Raw genomic sequence first — 25,257 nt, 5'->3', positions numbered from 1 at the left:
ATGATCGAAAAGTTGGCATTATACCTCATGAAATGAAAAAATTCGTTATATCTTAACGACCGCGCCACATATTTGCTACGTGGCGAATTTTGAACAGAAAATATTTTCCAAGTAAAGAATGTTTACCTTTAGTTTGCCAAGTGACGACTCTAAACTATATATTACATAGTTTGGTGTTGCGTAGATACCAGTCTAAGGACGAGCGCAAATTGAGACGTAGATTGGTGAGGTGACGTTACGAAATTTTATGTAGATGAGAATCAGTGGATAATGTAGGTTCATATATGGTGGATTTTATACATTTTTATGTATAGCGAGATGACTCTGCTGCTACAGCGTGAATTTGTATGCAATGATCATGCACATCCGCGTCACATCACATCATTAAGCATCGACTAAATTTACGCTCGGTCTAATACTTCTTGCGGTAAACATTCGCTTTTTCTAAGTTATGATAAAAGACTGACACGATGCAGGAAAAGCTGAAATTCGTGATATGGTAAATAATGAATGAGTGCAGCGGCATTTAAAAATTTATTAAATGCCGCTGCATTAAAATTTATCAAATTTAATAATATAGAATCAAAAGAAAGAAATTCAACAAAATTTTTTTTAAAAGTATTATGTCTATTGTTATCGTTTGATAAAAAGCAAAATAATTTTTCAAAGGCTTTTGAGTCTTTTGAATAAAACTGTTTCTTGGCTTATAACAGTGTGCTCATATAATTGAAAGCCACTGCCAGTTAGACGATTCAATTAGAGGGACGATACTTATGGAAAATAACTTTCGATAAAAGTTTTTGATACCATTAAAAAGTAGTCCGGATGAATAGATCAAAAGTCTCAAAAGTCGATTTGGAACGGAACGCATAATATAAGCGTTAAAAATAAGACCGTAATATTAGCTATAGAGAAGATAATTCAAATGTTGTTGAAAGACTTTTATCCTATTTTAAAAGACCTATTTAACGACAAACCACACAATCGGTTGTAAAAAAATTTATCATGCGCTTATTTTAAAATATATCCTTTTTTGAGTTCCTGCGTACTCTACACAATCTTTTTCTTAAGTTTGTAACTTAAAATAAGGATGAGGCATTAGTTATAGACCGTTAGTTTACTTAGGCTTAGGTTGCGGGTTCGAATCTAGGCAGCGGCAGTGTGAACAATTATAATTAATGGGAGTGCAGAATTGATCACATTGTCGTCGCTTGGATAAGAACGTAGTAACCGACTCCACCCACATCAAAAATGTAATTGTAAATATAATTTGTAATTAAAAATAAATAAAGATTCACAAATAATGATGTGGGTGGCCTCTGTTATAGGCGTATATGTCAGAGAAACGGAGGTTAAACCCCATTTTTATTTTATTAAAATAAGGATGATAATTTTTTTAACGTCCGTTGTGTGGGTAAAGCTTTTGAATGGTCCTGAAAAATGGAACAAGTGACTTTTAACGTCTACATTTTCGAAAGCTTGTATTATAATTTAAAGAATGCTGGTTTAATTTATTAGTCAAAATATATTTTCATATTGAAGTGTTATAATAAGCTTAGTTTTAAAAATAAAAAGCTTTTACTAAAAAATAAGATTAATTAAGGATATTTTGCATTAAAATGCTTGTAAAGAATCGCCCTAATAGAAAAATGACAATATTCATTATTTAAAGCTTTTGCATGAAATAACATTACTTAAGGGAGTGGATGCTGCGAAATAATAATGAATGGAGAAAACCGCTTCGTTTCGTAGACTCGACAGATTTAATCCACCGCCATGCTTTCGTTAAAATACTAAAGACAACAAGTGTGTCTGTAAGAGGAAGTCTATTTTATTTTATTTTTTACAAAAGCGAAAATTGAAGAATCGAATCCAGAAGAAGAAGATGAAGAAGAAACTTATGAAGAAAACATTGACCCGGAAGAAGATTTTGACAGAGAGGATTTCGATAGAGAAGAAGATCTTGATAGAGAAAATGATAGAGATTCAGATGTAGATCGCGACGGGGAAGGGGAACCGCGAAAAGATAGTCCTACTACTGAGCCTCCAAGACCAATACCTACTGCAAGACCTACAGGTGACCAACCTTATTCGAAATTTATTGGCTTTATTCTTTTTTTTTTTTTTGTCAAAAATTATTTTACTATTTTTTAATTTTCTGATCATCTAAGTATGATTTTATCCAAACTCTTGTGATATATAAGGATTGGGAAACTTTTATGAACGTTAGTTAAAAATTGATACAGCTTTAGTTGAATAGTATTCCTTCATTTTAATTTCATCAGTTTTCTTTTATTATCTAATATTTAGGGAAGTATAATTTGATCAAGATTGTTAATTTTTTAATTCAATATCCTTGCTAGTATAATAGGTATAAGCATTAGTCAAAAATGAGTGTGGGGATAGTTCTAAGATAGTCCAACAACACTGAGCGTTAGCAGAAAATTTAATTTTAAAATTTGGATTCTCAACGACAATAGGTATTATTACTTTTTTTCGACGCATATTGTCAGTTGATGAAATACTTCATACTTACAGAATAGAACCATCTAGTATCGAGTAGAAGAACTAACTATATACGGTACGTAACTCATGGAAAAGTTAAAATAACGGTCGATTTTCCAGATGTTATAAACGATTTTGTATTCAAAAAAGTTCATATTTAAACTGAATAGACTTGAAAAAGCTTTTTTCTTTCGTTTATTGTCTTTTATTGATTCTAAAAAGAATGAAGTTTAAATTAAAACACCCGCGTCTCATTTTATGCACAATAGTTCATCAACTTGAAAAGAGCTGATGATCTTCAAATGGCTGAAAAAGGACCTTGATGAGAATTACATTGCCTAAGAGCCTCGACATGGTTAATCCAACCCTGAGCGTGAGCATTATTGAGGGGACAGTTATATATTATATAACGGCTTTAATTGAGGGAGTCTCGCTCTTTATAAGTTCTGTATCTGGAGAATATTTGATAACGAAGTGTTAGAATGCGTAAATGCATCCGATGTAATACTTAAAAAGTTTTTTCGATTATTCGACGAAATTTATTTAGAATATTTCTTATTTTTTATTTATCTGTTTTAACAGTAAGAAAAATTGCAGGTATTCAGAACGATCAGAACTTAAAAAATATCGCCTCTTTCAAAAATGTCTTTTCACAGTGTCGTTGTACTATTTAATCCTACACCCACACATTTTTTTTAAACTCTAAAATATTTAAATATATTCTAAAAAATATTTAAATATATTCTTTTTGCTATCGATATTTAAGTCTTATTTCTAAAATACAAGACGTCATACTTTTTTGGTTCTAATAGTCTTCAAAAAGTAAAATAAATAATTTAAAAGTAAAATAAAATTTCCTCAGATTAGTTTTCTATCGTTTAAATTGTAGCAGAACTACTTCTCATTTAATTTTTTGTGAAAAAACGGTAGAATTGGGTCACCTTTCGATATTTAGTGTATTACGATATCTTAAAGATCAGACTAACTAAAACAATGAAAGCCAATATAACTTAAACACATTTTAACAATATTTCGAACCGTATGTAGAATCTACACCCGTGACTGAAGACAGAATCATACCACAAACATCGTATGAAACTGAAAATCGTGGAACATCATGCCGTGGAGATGATCAAGTTCGATGTGCGAATCATAACGAAATTTTCATTTGCAAGGATCAAGAATGTGATGGTGTAGATGATTGCCCTGATGGATCCGACGAAATAAATTGTGCTGATAATAATCTTGGTACTTTAACATATGAATTTTTACATTTTAAATAATCAAAAAAAAGTACTAATAATGTATTCATTTTTAATTTTAAGAGATAAATTAACTAAGCGCAATTTCTATATTTTCAAAAGCTCACTGATGATGAATTTTTATTCCACAGTTTTAAATTTGTAAGGATGCTTGGGAGTATAGTTACAATTTCAAAATACATTTAATTAATGCATTTGTAATTTTCCGAAAGTGAAATTGCAAAAGCTACTAAATTGCTTGAATAGCGAATTGTAAATAAATTTTGATCTTCGTTGATTCTATGAAATTGTTTTTAAATAAAAAATTTCGTTTAAATATTTCAGTTTTTAAATAAAAGTGTTCAGAATATTCAAATTCACAAAATATCAAAATTATTGTCTGTGAAATAAGTTCGTACACTTTTTCCTATTCATCGAATGTATAATTTTTATAATTTTCTTTTTTACATATTTAAAGATAATTTTAAATCATATTTTAAGTAACATCTCTTGAAGAAACAGTCTAACAATTTTAACTATTACTACTTAGTTCTTTCTTAATGTTTGTCGATATAAGTACTTTTTCAGTTTATGATATTACTTCTGAAAAATGCTTTGCTTACTTTATTGTTAAAGATTTTCAAAATGCTGCGTCATACCTGAATATAATACTTTTTTTATCTTTAAAATTTTTTTAACGGGAACTTATCGAATATGTTGCAGTCTGAGATGATTTCATTAACCCAATGCGGGCGGGAGATTTTCAGCTAAATGAACTAAATTTTGAAATATGAACTGATTCAATCCTCGTTTGGTTAAAATTCTGTTCGGTGTTCCGTCCAGTTTTTTTCGGTATTCTACATAAATTTTGTGATGATTCTTATTTTTTGACTATTCGTCCAAAAATCGTTGTCGTCTAAAGTGGAAATTTTTTAGGCTGTTTTTTTAAGACAACAGTTGTTTTTAAATATGTTTTTGAACTTTGTAAAAATTGTATGGATTATGGATTTGTTTTAAACGAAAATTTTTATTTCAAATTGTGTAAGACGACATTAACAATTTTAGTAATTATTAAATTTTACAAATTATATTTTATTTCATAAGAACAATATCTATGGAAAAATATCGCATACAACAATTAACATTTTATCATACCACATTGTTAAAAATACATTCAAACCATTTGTATAAAACGTTATAGCTTCAGTTTTTCATTCATAGATGTCTATACGCGGATAAATAATAATACAAGAAACGTTTTCATAGGAAAGGCACATGAACTTATGGAAAGTTTAAACCTTAAAGCACATTTAAGTGAATGTTTCTATTTTATTGTACCAACATTACGATTAACTAATTTCAAAAGCCGTAATCCATTTTTAGGAAAACAGAATAGATAGAACAAAAATTTTATTTAGAATTCCACAAAGCTTCTATTTAATCTATTTCATTTTAAGAACAAACAGCATTTTTTTTTATAAGGATTACTAACTTTTAATTTATTCAGTTTTTCTATCACTTTTCAGTTTAAACTGTGCTGACTTTTAAATGATCTCTAATGCTAATGTCGAAAGCGTCTTAGCCCTCTGGTTTAAAAATAATCAGATTTAAGAAAATATTTTACCTAATACAAGGTTGTTCAGTAACATGTTATCACTTTACTATGCATTTTTCTTTTTTAAACACATTCTTGTTAGTGTGTTAAACAAATGTCCGATACATATAAGTGGTAACATATTACTAAACGGTCTTATATAATTGCACTTACAATTTGTTTTTTTGGCAATTTTACTTTAAAAACCATAATTGCCAACTAAAGGCCGTAATAATTAGATTTTGATTGTTGGAAAATCGTTATTGATTTAAACAGAACTTTCAACCGCTTCATGTATCTTGCCTAGAACTAGTGATGCGAATAGTGAAAATAGTGATGCGAAAAGAGTCCTATTTTTACTCAGTGAGTTGATCATACTTGAACGAAAACAAATTTGTTCGTTTATACTCGAGTTACCGAGCAACTCGGTGCCACCGAATACATTCGGTGAAACAAATAAATAATGGTTAACAGTAGAAATAATGTGAGGTTTTTTCTCATCCCTCCTACTATTAGATGTTGAATTGCTTGTAATTTATTCCTAATTTTTTCTTATTATTCCTACCTGTTGGAATTGTAAGAAAAATCCTGAAAAAAGTTTATGAAAGTTTTTCTAGAGTTGCAAGAAGTGTAAATACTCGAGTGCAATAGTTAGCTCGAATGACTCGAAAACTCGAGTACGATTCAAGTGACGTAATAAACTTACTCGAGTAACTCGTGTCATGAAATACTACACGAATCGCATCACAACTTTGAAAATAGCTTAGAGTAAATTAATTTGATCCTTGAAATTTACACTTTCAGTTTGTATACCTGGCGAATTTAATTGCGATGAAACACGATGTATTGATGCTGCAAAACAATGTGATGGAATACCTGATTGCAACGATGGTACTGATGAAAAAGACTGCCCTGGTAAGTTCTATTAATTTTCATGAATTTATTTTTGAATGAACATTCCATATAAATATCGTATTTTTTTGAATCACAATTGAAATTTATCTCTGCCTTATCTAATGACCTAGTTGTTAAAAAGCGACCTTAAATGAAATTAAAAGAAAAAAAAATTAATTTAACTTTTTCAATTTTTTCATTATTTGTAGTTATTTTAATAAAAGCGTAGTTTTGATCTTATCAACCGTGAACAGTTACAGTAATCAGCAACGAAACAAACACAAAAATGTCAACAAAATTAAAGCTTAAAGACATAAAACACATAAAATTCAGTGATTTAAATTGATTGGGTTGCGATATTTCCAAAAAAATTGTATTTTTGATTCTTTTATCTTCTTATTTGTATATCGCCCTCAATGAGTAAAAAGGTTCCCATGCAATGAAAACTTTCCCTAGCTATACAAATTTTCGCAAAAGAAAAAGTCGTCAGGTATGACCTTGATATGAGCCTCCCAAATTTCCAACCGTTCTGATAAACGACTTTAAGCGACATAATAATTAGAATTTGTTTTAAAATTAGCAATAAATTTTAGAAAGTAGACACACGATCTTCGCTTCGCAAAAGCGATCTGAAATTATTTATGTAGAAATTTTGAATTTATTCGTTATACATTTTACGAAATTTTAATTAAGTGTCCTAAAAACCGTTTCAAAATTCGTCGGTGTGGTTTAAAAGGAGTTGAAACTTTCTTTTATATTATGAAAAGATAAGTTTACATGCAATTATTAAATCATTTAATTGATTTATTAAATGATAATACAATTTTATATAGAAATTTTCGTCATTCATTTTAATTTTAAACCTCTTTCTGAACACAAAAATTATAAAAACTTCCCAAGAAATATACAACTGCTTATTTCAAAATGTATGTTAGAATATATAATTTTTCTGCCACATATAAGAAAGTTACTGTATCGAAATATATCTCAAAATTTTACTTTATATGCGCTCCCACCATAACTGCTAGACTGATTTCTTGCATTGACAAATTTACCTTGAATCACTCACTGTTTCACTGTAGATATTGATATTAACTGAATGGAATTTGTATTGAAATGTGAAATTCGATGATTTTATCAGGATATAGGTAGGCTGAAGATTGATTGCCAATGTGGTTTTGTATTTGAATAAACTTTTCTTGCAACAAAGTTACAAATTTTCGTTCGCCTGACTGTCTATTTTATTCAATATTGTCTTATAAATTATACTCAACGTAAATCATTGGTTGTTGATAAATATGTTGCCGTATTCCAGTTTAAGAAGTTAAAGATATATACCTCGAATTTAACAACATGATGTCCATTGATACATTGGATTGGTAATATTTATGCATTAAATTTTACTTACAATTATATATTTGTGTATGGGTTACCAAGTATAGGAAAAAGAAGTCTCATTCACCCAGTGTTCTTAAAAATACCAGTTAAAGCAGTTGTTGGAAATTTGAAGGTTTTGAATGAGTCAATCACATACTTTCTATCATACTGTTCTCTAGGCTATACTGAACATGAAGGATTACATGTTGAAGAGAACATTTTTATTTATAATCGGTGCGGTTGGTTCTGGATACATTATAATGTTGTACTATGGTTCGCAGATCATGTACCCGTTAACCCATTTTAACGGTAGTTGTTTAGTATTTAAATTTTAAAAAAATACTCAATGTTAAAGAATAACAGAGACAATTTCCATTATGATATTTTAATGCTTTGCTTAAAAACATTTTGATATACCTTTATCTATCGTATAGTGAATCATACCTTCCCGTGTAAACAGTCTTACGACAAAGTAAAACCCTACCAACTTTTCTTGAATTAAACTACCAGTTATCGACCAGAGTGAAAAAAAAAAACTGAAAATTTGGTTTTCGAAATATTCTGGTTTCTGTTTTTGCACTAAATTATATAAGTTACCGTGAAATTCATTGGGAAATAAATAATAAACTAAATTTATTGAGAAATGAATTTGTTCTTATGACATCAAGTTAATTTCTTGCTAATTTGTAAGAAGTCATAAATTCATTGAATTAAAGAGGTCCTTTCGTCGCCAATGTTAATTTAAAAAAAAATACACAATTTACTTCCCCCAAGCAAAAGGATCTCCTTAACTGATGTGATTAAATTTTTTTTTATTCATAGAAGAAATGAATTTGTATCGATTTACAAGTAAAGCTAGCTTAGACTTGCTTTTTAATAGAAAGTAGAGCTTTATAGAATAATAAATAGTTGTATCGTATAGGTATTATAAATTTTATACAAAAAAAAAGTATATTTAGTAGATAACCTTTTGCCAAATTGAAAGTCAAAGTGAAAGTATATACAATTTCATTCAATAAAACAACATAAATACTATTGTCTGATGAAAATTTAATAATACAATATAATATACATATATTTCCACCAGTTTGTATACATACACATGAATAGTAATTTTACATTTTTGATAGGCGTTACTCATTACGTTTTCAAACCATTATCATCATCATTCGACGTAATAAAAACTCAGTAACTCTGTTATAACATTATGAAATTATTATTGTCCTTTTTTTACCATTAACCACAATATGTACACTACTGTACACAAAACTTAAGACGGTTCTATACACATTTCTCAATGGCGTGAAATCATTATTTGATAGGCGTGAAACTTTCTAATTTTTTTAGACTCCTCTTAAACAATCATTGATGAAAAAAATATTTATAAAGAAAAGCGGTTTTCCAGATAAAAATGATTAAAGTTGAATTTCAAGCACTGCGATTATACCTTTTACTCTATCGATTTCAAAATTTGGATATGTTATAGGTACTCATTCTCTTGTTAATTTTCGAAATTTTTAACAATGTAAACAACAATACACTTTAATTGAACGAAGCAGTATAGTTGCTTACAAATGCTTATGCTTCCATACAAAAGAATGCTTGTATGCCAAGTCGTGATATCATTCAAGACGCCATGACACTCTACATTGTTTTCGAATTGGTTTTTGAAAATGCAAATCGTGTTTTTTTTATCTTAATAATACTTTTTAGATGTGAATCACATTCTATTGTAAATTATCGATAAAATTGATCCCTTGATCCGGTTTTCTGACTTAGTGTAAAGCTTGCTCTATTCCGTACCTAGTAATAGATAGATAGAACAGGCAAAAACGGGCTGAAAAATTTTACCCAAAAATTGTTTTGTTGACTTCTACGGCTTCTAGGCACTCTTCGAGAAAAATTTTCCAATAAAAGTGATTTGCTTTTCAAATTGAATGAAGAAAAGCGCAAAGAGATATGGTGTGTAGTTTATAGGGTTTTATAGGGTATTTTTGCTATCAGTTACTTTCTGAACTATTCTGTTTACAAAAAAATTTTTGCGTTTTTATAAAGAACAATTTTATATTGTAAAGTGTTCGTCTAATGTTTGCCAGTTATGAATTATAGGGTTCTTTAATTGAACTGGAAAACTTAGATTGAATTCAATACCCGTATAAGATGTGCCCCTTTGAAATTAACATTTTTTGTTTAAAGAATTTTCTCGATTAACTTATTTTTCGATTTTCACAGATATGTCAAGTTAACAAAGACACCATGGCTATTATTATATTGACTAGCATTGATTAACCGCAAGCGACTTTAGAATAAAATTTCGAGTATCTGTCTTTTTACGATTCGTCGTTAGCTTATGTTGATTCTACTTTTTTTATTCTTAATTGTACATACTATAACATATACACTAATGAAAAATATTGTTGTCCTTTTGTAATGTACAGATGATAAGTGATGAATATCCCGCCCATTTTTGTAATATTCTGTACTATTAGTCTTGTTGTTGTTGTTGTTTACATTGGAAAATGTTATGTAATGTATATGGATGTACTATATGTAGTATTATAAACCCTAGTCACATAGTATACTAAGATTATAAATATTATTATGATGATGGTATTTGGTCACAAAACAATCCATTTTCTGTGTGCTAGCTTTATTTAGTAATCATTATTTTATCAAAAAACTTAATATTTTTAGTCTGTAAAGGTTTATATGCAAATTGTTCGTTTATTGTTTATAAATTGTAACTTATTTTAAAAATATGGTCTTAAAAAATTTTCAGTAATAAAATGCGTATCAAAATTCAAAATTGATGATAAATTAGTAAATAATGGACACCAGAAGTCTGTCAATTTACTTCTTTAATACAAAGCCACCAAATTTCCAAACTTTTGAATAACTTCTAATACTTTTAAACATTTGAAAAATTTTGGAACTTTTCCGTTTAATTGATATTTTTAATAAAAAAAGAAATATGGTGGACAAATATTAATATTAATAGTTATAAATGGGCTAGTGTATCTTTTAGAATTTTATTAATGCCAGAAACCAGAGGCTATTATGTAGATTGCATACTGAATCGTAAAGTTATTTTATGTCCCCCGGGTGATATCACATTTCCTCCTACAAATGTTAGGAGGATGCAATTCTTTTCAATTAAAATTGGAAAGGACCCCGCAGGAAAGAGGAAAACAAAATAAGATAGGAAAATTTCTTTCGATCAACCGTTTTCTTTTTGATCAGAACGATCAGAAAGCCATTTTCTTAGTTATATACTAAATCTATAATATATTCGCAGCTTTGATCGCTCGTAGCTCGAAAACAACTAGAAAAAAATTATTTAAAAATTTCTGTGAGAGCTTTTGATCAGAATGATACAAATAATATTTAAAGGTGTTAGAAAAAGTTCCACAGAGAACCATTTCCACAGAGAGTCATCTAATTTTACGGGGTCCTTTCAAGTTTCCAAACTCATACTCTTTATCCCCTATTTTGAATACACCGTTTCGGAGTATTAAATGAATCATTCGATTAAATTTTGTCATAACGTCGTTGATATTATTAAAACTTACTGGAGTAGCTATTAAATTTGGGTATAAAACGGAGTTATAAGAAACTGACACCGGATCACATTTTAACCTCCGAACTTAAAAAAAGGAGCTTTATAAGTTTGACCGCTATGTGTGTGTCTAACTGTGTGCGGGTATGTCTGTCTGTCTGTGTATATATCTGTCTGTATGTGGCATCGTAGCGCACAAATGGAGGAACCTATTTTGATTTTTTTGGTTTGCTTTTTTCAAAGGTAATTCATTGGAGAGTGTTCTTAGCTATGCTTTACATGCAAGTTTAGGGTTTCGTACCCGAAAAAACTCAAAAATTGGCGTAGATCTTCAAAATTCGTTCAGTTTAGAAAAAGCTTAAGGAAAACGGTAATTTAACGAAGATTCTTCTTAAATATGTTTCAAGTGCGAATTTAGGGCTCCTTACCCGAAAAATGTGTCGGGGGTTTTTTAAATTTTTTAAATTTCACTCGTATGTAAATTATACTTCCCTATCCCTCCACCATAAAGTCCATTGTAAGTAGATCAATGCAATCGAAGTCAAAAGATGATTTTGTTATTTCAAATTTATATTTTGATAGTCTTTGTCCTGGGTATTCAATCAAGGGACGATTTTAATAACGCAAAACTTGGCATAAGTCCACTAATTAAAACTTTTGATTTCATATCAAACACATAAATTTATTGACCTTTATATGAATGTATTATATAAAGTGACAAAGGATAATGTATAAAAACCGCCTTTGACTTGTAGATTTAAAAACATTGAGAAGAGAAAAGTCATATAAATGAAAAATAATAAAAAAACAATTGATATACAGTTGTGTATGAATATAGCTATAATAGTCAGTATATGTACAACTACAGAGAGAGTCATAGTGTATGTTATATGTGTATAAACACACAACTGTCAACAGTTTAAAAAAAAGTACAAACGTATTACGTTGCTTACCAACAAAAAGATTTTTATATTTTTGTTGCTTTTATTTCATTTTTTTTATTTTTTATTATTAAAATACTATCATCATATGTACTTTTAAAATAAACTAGACAAATAAATTTGTTGTTGTTTCAAAAAATTATTATTATTCAAAAGACAATAATGATAATAAGACTTTATCTGATTTAGGTAGTTTGTGAACTAAACGAATATTTTAATGTTATTTTATTATAATAACATTTTGATATTGTTCTTTTGTTTTAGTAAAATTTGTTGTTATACGTTAAATTGCCTATGTACAGTTGTTATAGACATAAAACAAGGGGTAATTGTGGATATATACTCATATATTCTTTGTATAGATGTAAATGTATGTAGTGTAGATATGTATGTTCGAATGGATTCAACTTAAAATAAATTTGCTGCATTTTGATAAAACTATTATTAAAGATTTCTGAAAAATCAAAACTATTTAATACCACTTCTGTGTTAATTAATTATCTTATTGTAATAGTTCGTTAAGAGTAGTCGAAATTTAATTAAAGAATTTTGTATGACGTATTACATTTTTTAATTTTATTTTTTAGTATTTTCACGCCAAATAATAATTGTAACTTCCCTGGGTAGTTCATATATAACAAAAATTAATTTTTGATGATTCCATTTTACAGATCAGGTTCGATTATTTCCAATTCAGCGATATTCTCTAGTTTTGAACATACGCAAACGTTTATGCATTGTGAGAATATGACATCAAAAATGAACCTTTAATTCTTTTTTTTGTTGTTGTGTTATTGTCAGGAGAAGGTTTCTATGAAAGAAAAAATTAAGGAAGTTGAGCGGAATATAGAAAATTTTAAGAAAAAATTAAATTCAATAAATGGTGGAAACGCAGATAAATTATGCATTCTATTATCTTATTATGTACTTTTGTATTTATTTGCGCTCCCACCATATTGATCTTGAATTGTGAATAGTTATTTTAATAATAATAATGGGGTTTAACCTCAGTTTCTCTGACATATACGCCTATAACAGAGGCCACCCACATCATTATTTGTTAATCTTTATTTATTTAATTACATACATGTTTACAATTACATTTTGATGTGGGTGGAGTCGGTTGCTTCGTTCTTATCCAAGCGACGACAATGGATCAATTCTACCGTCCTCATTAATCATAATTGTTCACACTGCCGCTGCCTGGATTCGAACCCGCAACCTAAGTCTAAATGGACAAACAGTCAAAGACAAACGCCTTAGACAGTTATTTTAATAGTATTGAGAAATTATTTATTATTAGCCAGGTATTGTGAATAGTTCTTTATTTGAGCTATGATATTTATTAGAGTTATATGCGAGTGCAGGGAGTTCCACTCACGAACGCTTCAGCGATGTCTTGTCCAAGAGATAGTAGTAAAATTTATGTTTAGCAGACGGGCTATGCAGGGAGTAGGGTTGCGTGTGGGCTTAAGGGACTCAGTGAGTGGGCTACGCCTAGTATATCTTTTAATGAATTGGAGCTGTAGGTTAAGGAAGATTAATAATCTCTGATCAATAGTTATAATTAAATAAATTGTAGGTAAAACGAAGTTCACTCAGTTATCTAGATTCTAGAGGTATCGATATCGAATTCAATATTCATAGTTAAGACTGAACAACATCTATCGGCTCAGCTATTATCAAATATATCTAAAATATAAAGATTTCTCTCGCTTATTCCCTTTCTATAACACTCGAAATAATGGCAAGGATTGTTTTACACAGGTTAATTAATATATGTATGGTTTTCTATTTTATAGTCGTAATTATTGATTAAGTACATTAGAAAAGAAATATTTTAAATTGACTATTTTTACAGAAATTTGTAATTTATGGTAATGTCAAATGACTACTTTTACTGAAATCTGTAATTTATGGTAATGTCAAATTAAATTAATTTTTAAATTTTTTTAGTTTATTATTAATATATCTTTATAAATTATATCTCATGTATTATTCTGAAGTATGAGCTATATTGCTGTACAGTTTCATTAAAAACCATTCGCTAGTTTTGGGGTGATAGCGTAACAAACAAACAAACAAACAAACATGCTTACTTTCGCATTTATAATATATAGAGAAGATATAGAGATAGAGATTAAGTACAAAAACGATGACGATTAAATCAGTAAATTAAACAGAAAAATCTCAAGTCTATATAAAGTTTGACATAGTAATTCTATAGTACTGTAAATCATAAATGTTATGAAAAATGTAAGAAAAGTATAAAACTGTGAAAAATTTAAGAATACTAAATCTATTCTCTGTCGTCGCTTCAAGTATTTGTGTTATCTTGGTTTTATATATATTAAAAGCTATGGTATTATATATAACATACATACTATACAACATATTTTAAAGTGAACTGTTTATATGAAAATATTGTTCTTTGTGGTTTGGCTTCACCCGGGCCAATTATGGCATATTTTTTATTCAAACAAAAGAAAATTGAACACTGATTCTATGATTGACAAAATGATTAACTTATATTGGCCGAAAACACACTTTTCTTCAGAATTTGATGAATTTAAAATATAGTGTTAATCGAGGTGTATTTAATTAAAAACAAAAAAGGCATTTTTCAATCGATTGTGAATCGAGTACATTACCCTTAATGACTGGGGCTCGAACATTGGTTTTCTGAGTGGCAATTCAGTACTCTTATCACTAAACCACGGCCTTCTGGAAAGGAGTTGATTTTTTTACGTTTTTATTATTTTCTCTCTATAAGAACCTTCCTTATACGAAAATTTGAGACAAAATTAGCCGATTTGGTCGTGTAGCAACACATTTTATATGAAAAAGCAATACATATATCAATTCATATCGATGAAAGAAAAAAAATTTAGCTCGATTTGCTGGGTAACAGACATTAAGTATTAGTTTATACAAAGTGGAAAAAGATAAGTTTTGTTATTACTACTTTATTATACCTCGCAATTTTCACGTTTTTTCTTTCCATAAGAACCTTTCCTTTGACTTAACATAACAGTTGTCGCAATTAGTGCACCGATATATGAGCATGTTTTTATGTAATTTGACTATATTGGCCATACTACCTTAACGTAGTTCCAGCATGGTATTTGCAGTTTCTATGTTAAAGCAATGGTACAATTTTTTTTTCGACAGAATTTAACGAAAAATTAAATTTAAGAATTTAATAATGCTTACTATTAATTCCCAAAGTTTCAGAAATTTTGACCGTTTAAAATGGGAAATAATTATGCCAACGTCCCAATTTCGATCAATTTACGTCAAAATTAATATCTCGAAAGTGAAAATTAATTTCTAAATTTTTTTTTTAGAATTGTATTGTATAAACATTTTTTTCTACTTTTTCTTCAATATATAATAATATCATAAAAAATAGTTGGAAAGACCGGACATTATACATGCTTTAAATGGGACATGACCCTCAAAATCGCGAACTTGGTCTTTAAATATCTCGCGATCTAAACGGTCAAAAATTATGAAATTTTAGGAATTCATAAATAAAGCTATTATAAACCCGAGAAAAAAAATTCGGCCAAATCTGTCGAAAAGTGATTTCATGCTGGAACTACCTTAAATAAATTGACAAACCCATCATATCGGATATATGAAGTTATTACCTAAGTTCCACAGCCGTAACTCCAATTTTATATTGTTAACTTTGAAATTAGCTTATAATTGTTTGTTTGTTTGTTTTATAATAACGCTGGCAATTATTCATGAACAAAAAAATTGAAGGCTTATTAAATTAATTATGTTTTAAATAAGTTTTTTGCTTCTTTGACAAAAGTTTTGAAATAGCATTCAAATGTAATGCTAAACGTTATTAAATATATCTACACTGTAAAAAAGTTTCTTTGTATTTTCACGTTTTTATACCCTTTTGCAAAATGCAAAATTTTGCAAAACTTTGATAAAGATTCATAAAATCACCTATTAGTTCATTTCCGGTTGTCTGTCCTTCTGACCGTCTATGAATGATATTAAGAAATTAGCTAAGAAATTTTCATAGCGTACTCAGGATGTAAAAAGTGAGTTTAAGTTCTAAAAGGAACAAAATAATTCAAGGTCTTGTAAACCGTTAGAAATAGCACAAAAGATTAAATATAAAAAATGTTCCTTAAAAAAATAAATAATTTTTGTTTGAAACATTTTTTTGTAAACATCACTGTTTATCCGTGAGATCGCAAACTAAGACAATACTTTCATGTCTATTTTCTTCATAAAAGATAGCAATTGCAAATTGGCAGACAGCTTCACGTAATGGTCTTGTGAAAGATTCGTAAAAACAGAAAAAAATTCTGGAAAATATTTTTAAAAATTTTCGAAAACCAAACCATAATTGTATTGGGTTTTTTAACTTTTCTAACTCAATTATTTGTTTTCACTTGTTTATCCCTAACTTCTCTAGGAATTTTTTATTGTACCAATTCATTCAATGTGAGTCATGTGGTTTTTTAACCAATAACTCATATAAAAAATCTCATATGCGATTTCTACAACTTTTTTTTATATAACCTTTGGATATTTTTATAAAACATTTATTCAACATCGGAGGGAAGTTTGCGAAGAAAAATAGCTCCTTTTTTTCTGAAAATAATTTTTTGATTATTTTGTCTAGTCAATATTATAAGTGGTTACAATTTTACTATCATTGTAATATACATCGATGTATCTATATGTATCGATATTATCATATATTTATAACCATCTATAATATTATACCCATAGGAGTTATAGAAGGAATGGTTGAAGATCTTCATCGTCTTGTCAACTTTCTTATAGGAAGTTGTCGTGATCACTTCAAAAATCGAAATCAATTGAATAGAAAACTTGATTCTAGGAAGAATTGATTTCACTCTATTTGTATTCAAATTGGGACATAGTTTACTTTTATTTTACAGGATAGAAAAAATTTAAGCTTCCCATTTCAAAGGGAGTACGTCTTCTTTTTTAACACGTTTTTATAAGCCTGGTATGTATCTATGTAACGGAATTTTAGTACGCGACTTTCATCTAATTCTAAACGTCGGTTTGAATGGAAAATTGTCTAGGACCGATTACAATACAATAATTTTATAAGTTTGTCCGATTATTCTGATCAGGATCTTCTGGATTAGTTGAAAAAGCTTTTGTTGCTAGCTGAACGAAAAAGTAACTAATAAATAATAAGTTATGAAAACTATAAAAACATATTTTTTTAACTAGCTGAACCAAAAAGCACAAAATTATTTATAAAAACACACTTTTGAAACTAGCTGAACTAAAAAATATAAATTAATGATTTTAAAATATTCTATAATGACTTTACTTTTACTAGTATCTGTATTTTATCACTTTATTTAATTTCTGTATTTTGAATTTATAGAAATTAGAAATTATCTTCTACTTTTTAGTTCAGCTAGTTAATTATTTTAAACTACTATTTATTATATAGATTTTTTTATAAGTCATCATCTCAGCAAAAGTGCTATCTTAAAGTATCCAAAATCAGTTCGATTTGATGATATATGATCACTATCCTTATATATAAAGAAAAGTTTCTAAAGAATAATATAAAATTATTATTAATCAGAAATAATCACAGTCAGAATGTTATTGATTTAGTTCGTAAAGATCATATCCTTCGCAACTCGATTTTCTTTTTGTTTGAATAGTTACTGCGTACAAATCACATTCTTCAAGTGTCCTCTATATATTCAAAAGTTTTCTCTATGACATCGTTGGTCGGATGTTACATTATATTATATATATATTTTTAATATTTTTGTCTTTTCTCGTATGCAAATTTATCATTTTTTTCTGTATTTCTTTTGCATATATTATCTTATCACTTCATTTTTTTATGATACTGTTTCTTTATTATAAAAAATTTATACTAAATGATGAAAACTTATTAACATCGAAGATTAGCTCTTAAATTACCCATTGATAATGTATATAATATCCTTTAAAGAGAGTTCAGTAAAATCACGATTTCGTCTAAGAGCACTAATCAATTAATGGGCTGTAATTTTCAATTCATCGCTACCTTGTCGGTCTATCTGTTTAGTACAAATACCGCATTTGAAAATTATGGTTCTTCCGTGCGGGATAGAGAGATGTGTCATAGGATAAGATGTTTAAATTGTACGATAATACGATATTATCTACGACTCGATTTTCTAGGTCCAATCGGAGACCGGGAGATTATAGACCCTGAAAAATTGAAATAATAAGAATTCCATGGAGCCATTGTTGACAATTTGTTATAGCAACAGGTTTTTAGCCTAATTTTGCCCACCATTAATCGGGGGAAAATATAAGCTCTCAAATTTTTTCTAAAAGTCACGAGTGTTTGGAGGTATTTAGGCGTAATAATAGACAGATTCGTGGTGGAAGGTTAAAAACGTTAATTCAATTTTGAAGGTTTATTTATACTTCTCCCCCGATTGGGGCTACGAGACCGAGTTTAGATTAAAAACGGCATATAAGACAACATGCAATCATCTCGCAAAGACTTTTTTCCTTCACTCTAATATGGCTTTTGTTTTTTTTCCGAGTTTGATGTTTATTAGTCATAAATTATTTCTTTGCTACGAAAAATACAAAACTTTTGGCGAACAATTAAAAAAGAAATGTACGCGTTAAAGAAATTAATTTCCACTTAGTATTGTATTTCATATTTACGAACTTTTTTACATGAACTATTGAACCCTTTACGTTCATCTTTAATGTGAATTATTTTTCTTATAAATTTGAATATTCATAAAGAAAGCACAGACAACAATATGTATAGAACCTTTTTGTGTATTTCTTAAACCATTGAATATAAAATCTCTTTTGTAAGTAAGTAATTTTCTGTATTGATCAGCAAAATTTGTTAAACAAAAATATGACCACAAATATGACCATAAAAATGTAATGTGAAACATACACGATAGATACTATGTTAATTAACCACAACGATATTTGTTATCTAGTAACTAACTATTTTGTATACCTATGCTATTATCTGTTAATTACCTCTCTAGTTTGAAATATTTGGACTATTCTTAAATGCATGCTTTACATGTAGGTCATGTAAGCTATTGTTGATAGTATCGTTTTAAGTGAACTTTAAAACTATGGGCTTAAGAAAAAATATGGTTGGATTAATTTAATTTAATTTAACTTTTGAATAACAGGAAAGGTGATCTTATTGTAAATCTTGTCTAATATCACACCTTTCCAATTTTCATCCAAATAAGGATATTCTCGAGTCAATCCTAACTTTTTACTAAATCATAACTTTTTACAATCCTAAATCATAACTTTTTACATAGTAGTCCGAGTTCGATAATTCTTTTTTTCATTGGATAGGATATAAATCGAAGTTGGCACTATATAAATTTAAAAAAATTCGCCCCTACGGGTATAAAAATAGGGAATGATTGATTATTCACCCACAGATTTCTCCAAATCAAAATCGTTTCAAAAATTTTAAGATTTGGGTTTAAACGTGTAACTGATTTTGCTTTTTAAATAAGATAGACCTGTACTCATTAAAAAGTATAGAATAAAATTATTTTACAAAAAAGACAACCGATGAAAAATGCACACGAATGTAAAAAATAATTTTAAAGTACCGACTCAAATCAATAATTTTCTTGCGAGCAATTACGCTTTGAAAGTCTTGTAATTGCACACAAGACAATTATTGATTAGAGCCGATATTTTAAAGTTATTTTTTAATTTTTTGTGCATTTTTCAAATATCTAATATTTGTCAATTCTACCTAAGTATACTAAGTATATTTTTAACACCAAAGAAAGAAATTAACAAAAATTGAAAATGATTATTAACTTACAATACTTCCCTCGCATTTCCACGATTTCCCCGTAATAATTTAATGTATTGCCATCTGATTTACAAAATTCTATTCATATTGGCTCTGTATCTCAGGAAAGTATATCAATTTTCAAACCCAATATTTTAACAAAAAACAGTTGTTTGTGACGCTTTCACCCAGAAACTACTGCATGGATTTGATTAAAACTCTACAATACTATAGCTCATACATCAGACTAACACATGAGTTATAATTTATAAGATATATTTAAAAAAAAATTAATCGATTAAATTTACAGTTCACTGCGTTATCTATGATTATCATTTTGAACCATAAATTAAATATTTCTGTAAAAATAGCGAGACGAGGACAAGTGATACACTTCAAGTATCACATAATCTCGTTCCTCGCCTGAATTTCGCTACTTCGCGAAAGTGTGAAGGAGGAAACTTGAGTAAATAATTGACGATGGTTTTTAAAATTTATAAGAAAAATGAACGACACCCTATACTAGAACTCCACGTGTTTTGAATAAATGATGAAAAAACAGTAAATATATCGATTATTACATCATTAAAATATATGATTATCAAATATTATAAACCAATATGTATGACACATCATGCAAATGAATCATTATGAACGCTTACTTCTTCTAGTAGACACAATACATAAATATATGTATGAGAAAATTATGTTTTCCTAATTTCATTTATATGCTAACTGCATCTCAAATATATAATAAATATACGCTGATGATTTCACCAAACATTCATTTCTATCATTATACAACAATTTATCATCATAATTCATATCAAGTTATTACTATTTTTTGAATAAACATTTCTGTATTTTATTACCAATTTTAAAATTAAATTGTTTACTTTAATATTTGTATGGCATCAGTGCCGTTGATGAGTAAGTTAAATTTTGAAGCTGAGAAAAAAATGATTAAAAATAATAATAATAACAAAGAGATTGCGATCGTTTAATAGGGACCCCCGTTAGGAACGAAGTTCCTTACGAAACCTGTACAAAAACAAATGTAAACGTTAAATAAATACGTTAAATATACAATTTTATTAATTTACTTTTGTAAATCTGTAATAAACATATGATCTGTTTTTGATTGCTCATCTAAGTAAAGACATATGTTTATAAATTGTTGTTCGTTTGACAGATTACAGCATAGTCATGACTTTGGTGTCAAGTAGACAGTGTTCCCAGATTCACATAATTATATTACACGATTTTTTCCATTTTTGTACTATCTACAACCAAAACTAGTTATGGGTATGCATTTGCATAACTACAAAGATACAAAATTTGTATACTATAAAAAAAATAAAGTGGGTGACCTTATCGTGGTTGCCATGAATATGACACACACGCATACACATAAATCTTATCTCACATCGAAACGTGATAATTTCTGCCAGTTTGCTCACTATGGCAAGTTTTTTTTTTAAGTTAACATATACGCGAAGTTTCAAAGACACACATCTGATACAAGTTTTGGATTCGATCTAAGCCTTCAGTTTCCATTAAAAACTAACTCCAAATTAGGAAGTTGAATTTTATAACAACGTTTTTTGTTATTTTTTGTTTGAATTTTTTTTTTTTTTATAAACTAAATGCTTTAGATAGTAATTGATAGAAAAACTCTAGCTTTTTAAAAAATGGTCTTTTTAGAAAAATAACCCACTTTAATTGGAAAACAAATATTACGCAAAAAAAATTACTCGAAATATAACAATTTTGATACGGAAAACGAATTTCGGGTAAAACTTTCCAGTCTGTCCTAAACTGTACGGTTTACGAAAAAATGTTTCTAACAAAAAATTTAACTGTTTTTAATCAGTAACAAGTTTCTAATTTAAAGCGTCTATCTGTTTATTACCAGTTATGAAGTAGACTGAGCTTTTCATTGGCCTGAAAACCTAGGTCAAGTTTAATGTCTGTGGAAGACATGCGTAAGATGTTTTTTTTTAATTTCTAACATATGTCTTCTTAAAAAAGTATGTAAGATCTAAAATGACCACCCATGGACAATGAAGCTGGGGAAAAATTTTAAATATTTATTTCTAAATATCCCGATATCTTTTTGTTTACTCCTTAAAGTTGTTATGAAAGACAACATTCAAGTGTAACAAGAATTTAATGAATAAATTCAGACAACTTAAAACAATAATATACACATTAATCTTTATAAAAAACAGTTCAATTGTCATCATATCAATAATTAATTTCAAGAAATGCAACAGCCTATTCCTATATGCAAAATAAATTACAAAAAGTGCTGCCAAACTAACACCATTATTTATATTAATGTTTCAATCATTAACCTTGAATATTTATTTGACATTGCAATTTAAATCATATTTAAAAATAGTTTTTTTTAACATGTTTGTTTCACACATATTTTACTTTCGTGTGCACAGTAAAAGATTAAAGAAGTATTGTATCGCGAATAAAAAGGGTGTCGTCTGTACAACGGAAGTATCCATTTTGAGCAAGCTCTAATCCTTTTTGATCATTTCTACTCGACTGTACACATGTGTCTATGTATGTACGTACGGAGTTTGGATCAGTCATAAACTGTAATCGTAGAATTTTGAAGTTTTGAAATTTGGACTGTCGTTTTATCTAGTTGTTACTTCCTCTTTTGTACTTCTTAAAACGAAGTGATATAAATAGCATTGGATAACAAAATTTGATTTAATTTTTGCCACATGATGTGATAAAACATTTCTTATAGTTAATGGGGTGCTGAACTTGAATTCGGCTTCAGAATTTCTCACATAACACATAAGGTATTTGAAATATGTTTACCTAAACAAGGGAAAAATCCGCTTTTTTGGTTATATTCGAAATTCTGTAACACCACTATATAATTATTTTCTCATGTGGAAATTTGTAAACCTTCCATTTTCCGTCTCTCTTCCTTTAAATTCCTTTTTGAATTCTTTCCCTTATATTTCCTTTTTGTTTTGGAGAAACCACATAATATTTATTATAGTTAAAATACACGTTGTATTGCTATTACTAATAACTAATATAAATATTTAGGTATAATTAATTCTACTTATATAATACCTTTTTATTTTCTATTTCCTAGAAAAAGTACTTTTGGTATAATTCAAAATAGCTTTTGGGGAATGAATGGTATTTTCTGATGGCTGTAAATTTTTTTGAGAGAAAAAATTATTCACATAACTTCAAATTTAAGGAAAATATAAGTTGTTTCCATATTAAGGCGTGAATTTCAGATTCGTATTCATCACGCCAAAAACCTTTCAAAAAGTACTTTCAAAATTCTGCCTCTGTGGCAGAATTTGTGTTGACCAGTGAGTCAAACTTTTTTTCAATAGGTATACCGTGTGAGCAGAGAATGGTTTAATTTTTGAAAACCTTGTAAAACACTCATAAATTTTTCCAAATAATTTTTGACCAATACCTTAAAATGCAGGTATTTAAGAAAATTACATACCATTATTTTCAAGTGAATTATGGATTGTATTTTTAACTTAGTAGATTTTAACTAAGTCATGTATGAAGTTACATGAAATAAATAGATATTACATGAAATATATAGATATTCTTCTAAATCAGGGCTCCTCAAATAGACTACAAGCCCATGCTAAAAAATTTCGGATGAAATGACCAACCAGGAATCCTGTTGAAAAGATGCTTTTATATGTAAAAGTAAGGTTAAGCACCATGGCGTCAGTTTTGCGTAGTTATGGTGAGAATAGCTGAGAATATGAATGTCACACCCAATTTTTGTCTCACCCCTGCATCAGCAAATATTTACGTCGTTGCTAGATACTCTGCATAAGTATTCGAGGCGAATTACATAAGTGCCATACATAGACAAATTCGGTAAATTTGGTACCAGAAATCAAAAGCAATTTTTTATCTCCCGTCCATTTCCGAAGCTCTGCGTGATTTATTTCTGTACGGTATTTAAATAATTCGCTTTGAATATTTATGCAGAGTTAGAATCCAGCAACGCTGTATATACTTGATGGTGCAGGGGTGAAAGACCAAGGGTAACTTCGGTACCGGAATTTTAAATGGAATTTTTGATCTCCCGTCCATTCCAAAGCTCTGCGTGATTTATTTCTGTACGGTATTTATGTAATTAGCTTCGAATACTTATCCAGAGTTAGTATCCAGCAACGCTGAATATACTTGCCTGTGCAGGGGTGAAAGACCAAGAATGTGACATTTATATTCACACCTGTACCGTGCAACTGACACTATGATGCTTAAACTTACTTTTACATATAGGAGAATATTTTTCAACATGATTCCTGGCGGGTCATTTTACCCGAAATATTTTAGCATGGGCTTGTAGTCTAAAACGTATGTCCCCATGTTCCCTGGTGAAATCCTACTCACCCCCAACTCTCCGTAAAAAAATAAAAAAATTTACCGTAGAAGAACATACGGTTATTTGAATAAAAGTTAAAAAATAGTGCCAAAAACAAATTTAACTTTTTTAAATTATGATGTTTTAAAATTTTAAAAATCATATACTTCTTCGTTACAAATTTTCTTGTACTTAGCGATATCGAGAGCTTACGATTTTCAGATTTCTTCAAATATGTCTTTCACTATCCCTGAATCGGTTTTGACTGATTTCTAAGCATACATGGAAGTTATGTGCACTTCATATTTTTATTCAAACAATATGGCGCCTCTAATGAGCCAATATATTTCGTCATAATTTGTTATAGTTTCTTATTCATATTTCATACCCACAAAACCGTATATACATGTGTGGTCGGTCGTATCTATATGTTTTATTTATTTATTTTTTTTATATATAAATTTTATAATACTCAATTACAGTTATTATAATTATTATTATTCATATATCCTTGTAAATATGTCAAGGCTAAAATATTTTAATCTTATTGAAGTTTATATGTTTTTTTTTTATTGAGACAAGAGACATAACCCGTCGTCTGAGACGATAAGGGCATACTTCAAATGAATGCAATTTTTCTTAAAAAACTACGAGCAAGTGATTGATTGATTATTCCATATTGTACATATTTAAAATATAAATATATTTAAATACATTCAATTAATATTAATATTTAAATCATTAAAACATATCTGAGATTTCTTTTACAAAGAAATTATATAATGGACAGTTATGCAAATCTAGTCGATCGTTTAAAATAAAACCCGAATTCTTAATTTTATTTGTCTCAATTATCTTACATCCGACCTTTTGATTGAAAATGTAAGATTACAAATTGATCGCTGGAGGCTTGATTTTCGGAAAATGAAAT

General features: G+C 28.6%; 1 protein-coding gene across 9 annotated transcripts in view; it reads left to right on the top strand.

Annotated features, from left to right (window-relative positions):
* The window catches only part of LOC123291080 (basement membrane-specific heparan sulfate proteoglycan core protein-like), a 378,061-nt gene that overhangs the window by 157,432 nt on the left and 195,372 nt on the right, over positions 1-25,257 (top strand). For 8 of the 9 annotated variants that reach the window (XM_044871529.1, XM_044871528.1, XM_044871527.1 and 5 more), the window contains exons 8-10: positions 1,853-2,077; positions 3,553-3,753; positions 6,145-6,255. In XM_044871529.1, coding sequence (XP_044727464.1) covers positions 1,853-2,077; positions 3,553-3,753; positions 6,145-6,255 — 537 coding nt within the window. The remainder of the gene's footprint in view (positions 1-1,852; positions 2,078-3,552; positions 3,754-6,144; positions 6,256-25,257) is intronic. The other variant, XM_044871530.1, reaches the window with a different exon arrangement.

The sequence above is a fragment of the Chrysoperla carnea genome, chromosome 1 (assembly GCF_905475395.1).
Source record: "Chrysoperla carnea chromosome 1, inChrCarn1.1, whole genome shotgun sequence".
Lineage (NCBI taxonomy): Eukaryota > Metazoa > Arthropoda > Insecta > Neuroptera > Chrysopidae > Chrysoperla > Chrysoperla carnea.
The sequence above is the reverse complement of the archived record's forward strand: the minus strand, read 5'-3'. Positions and strand labels throughout refer to the sequence as shown.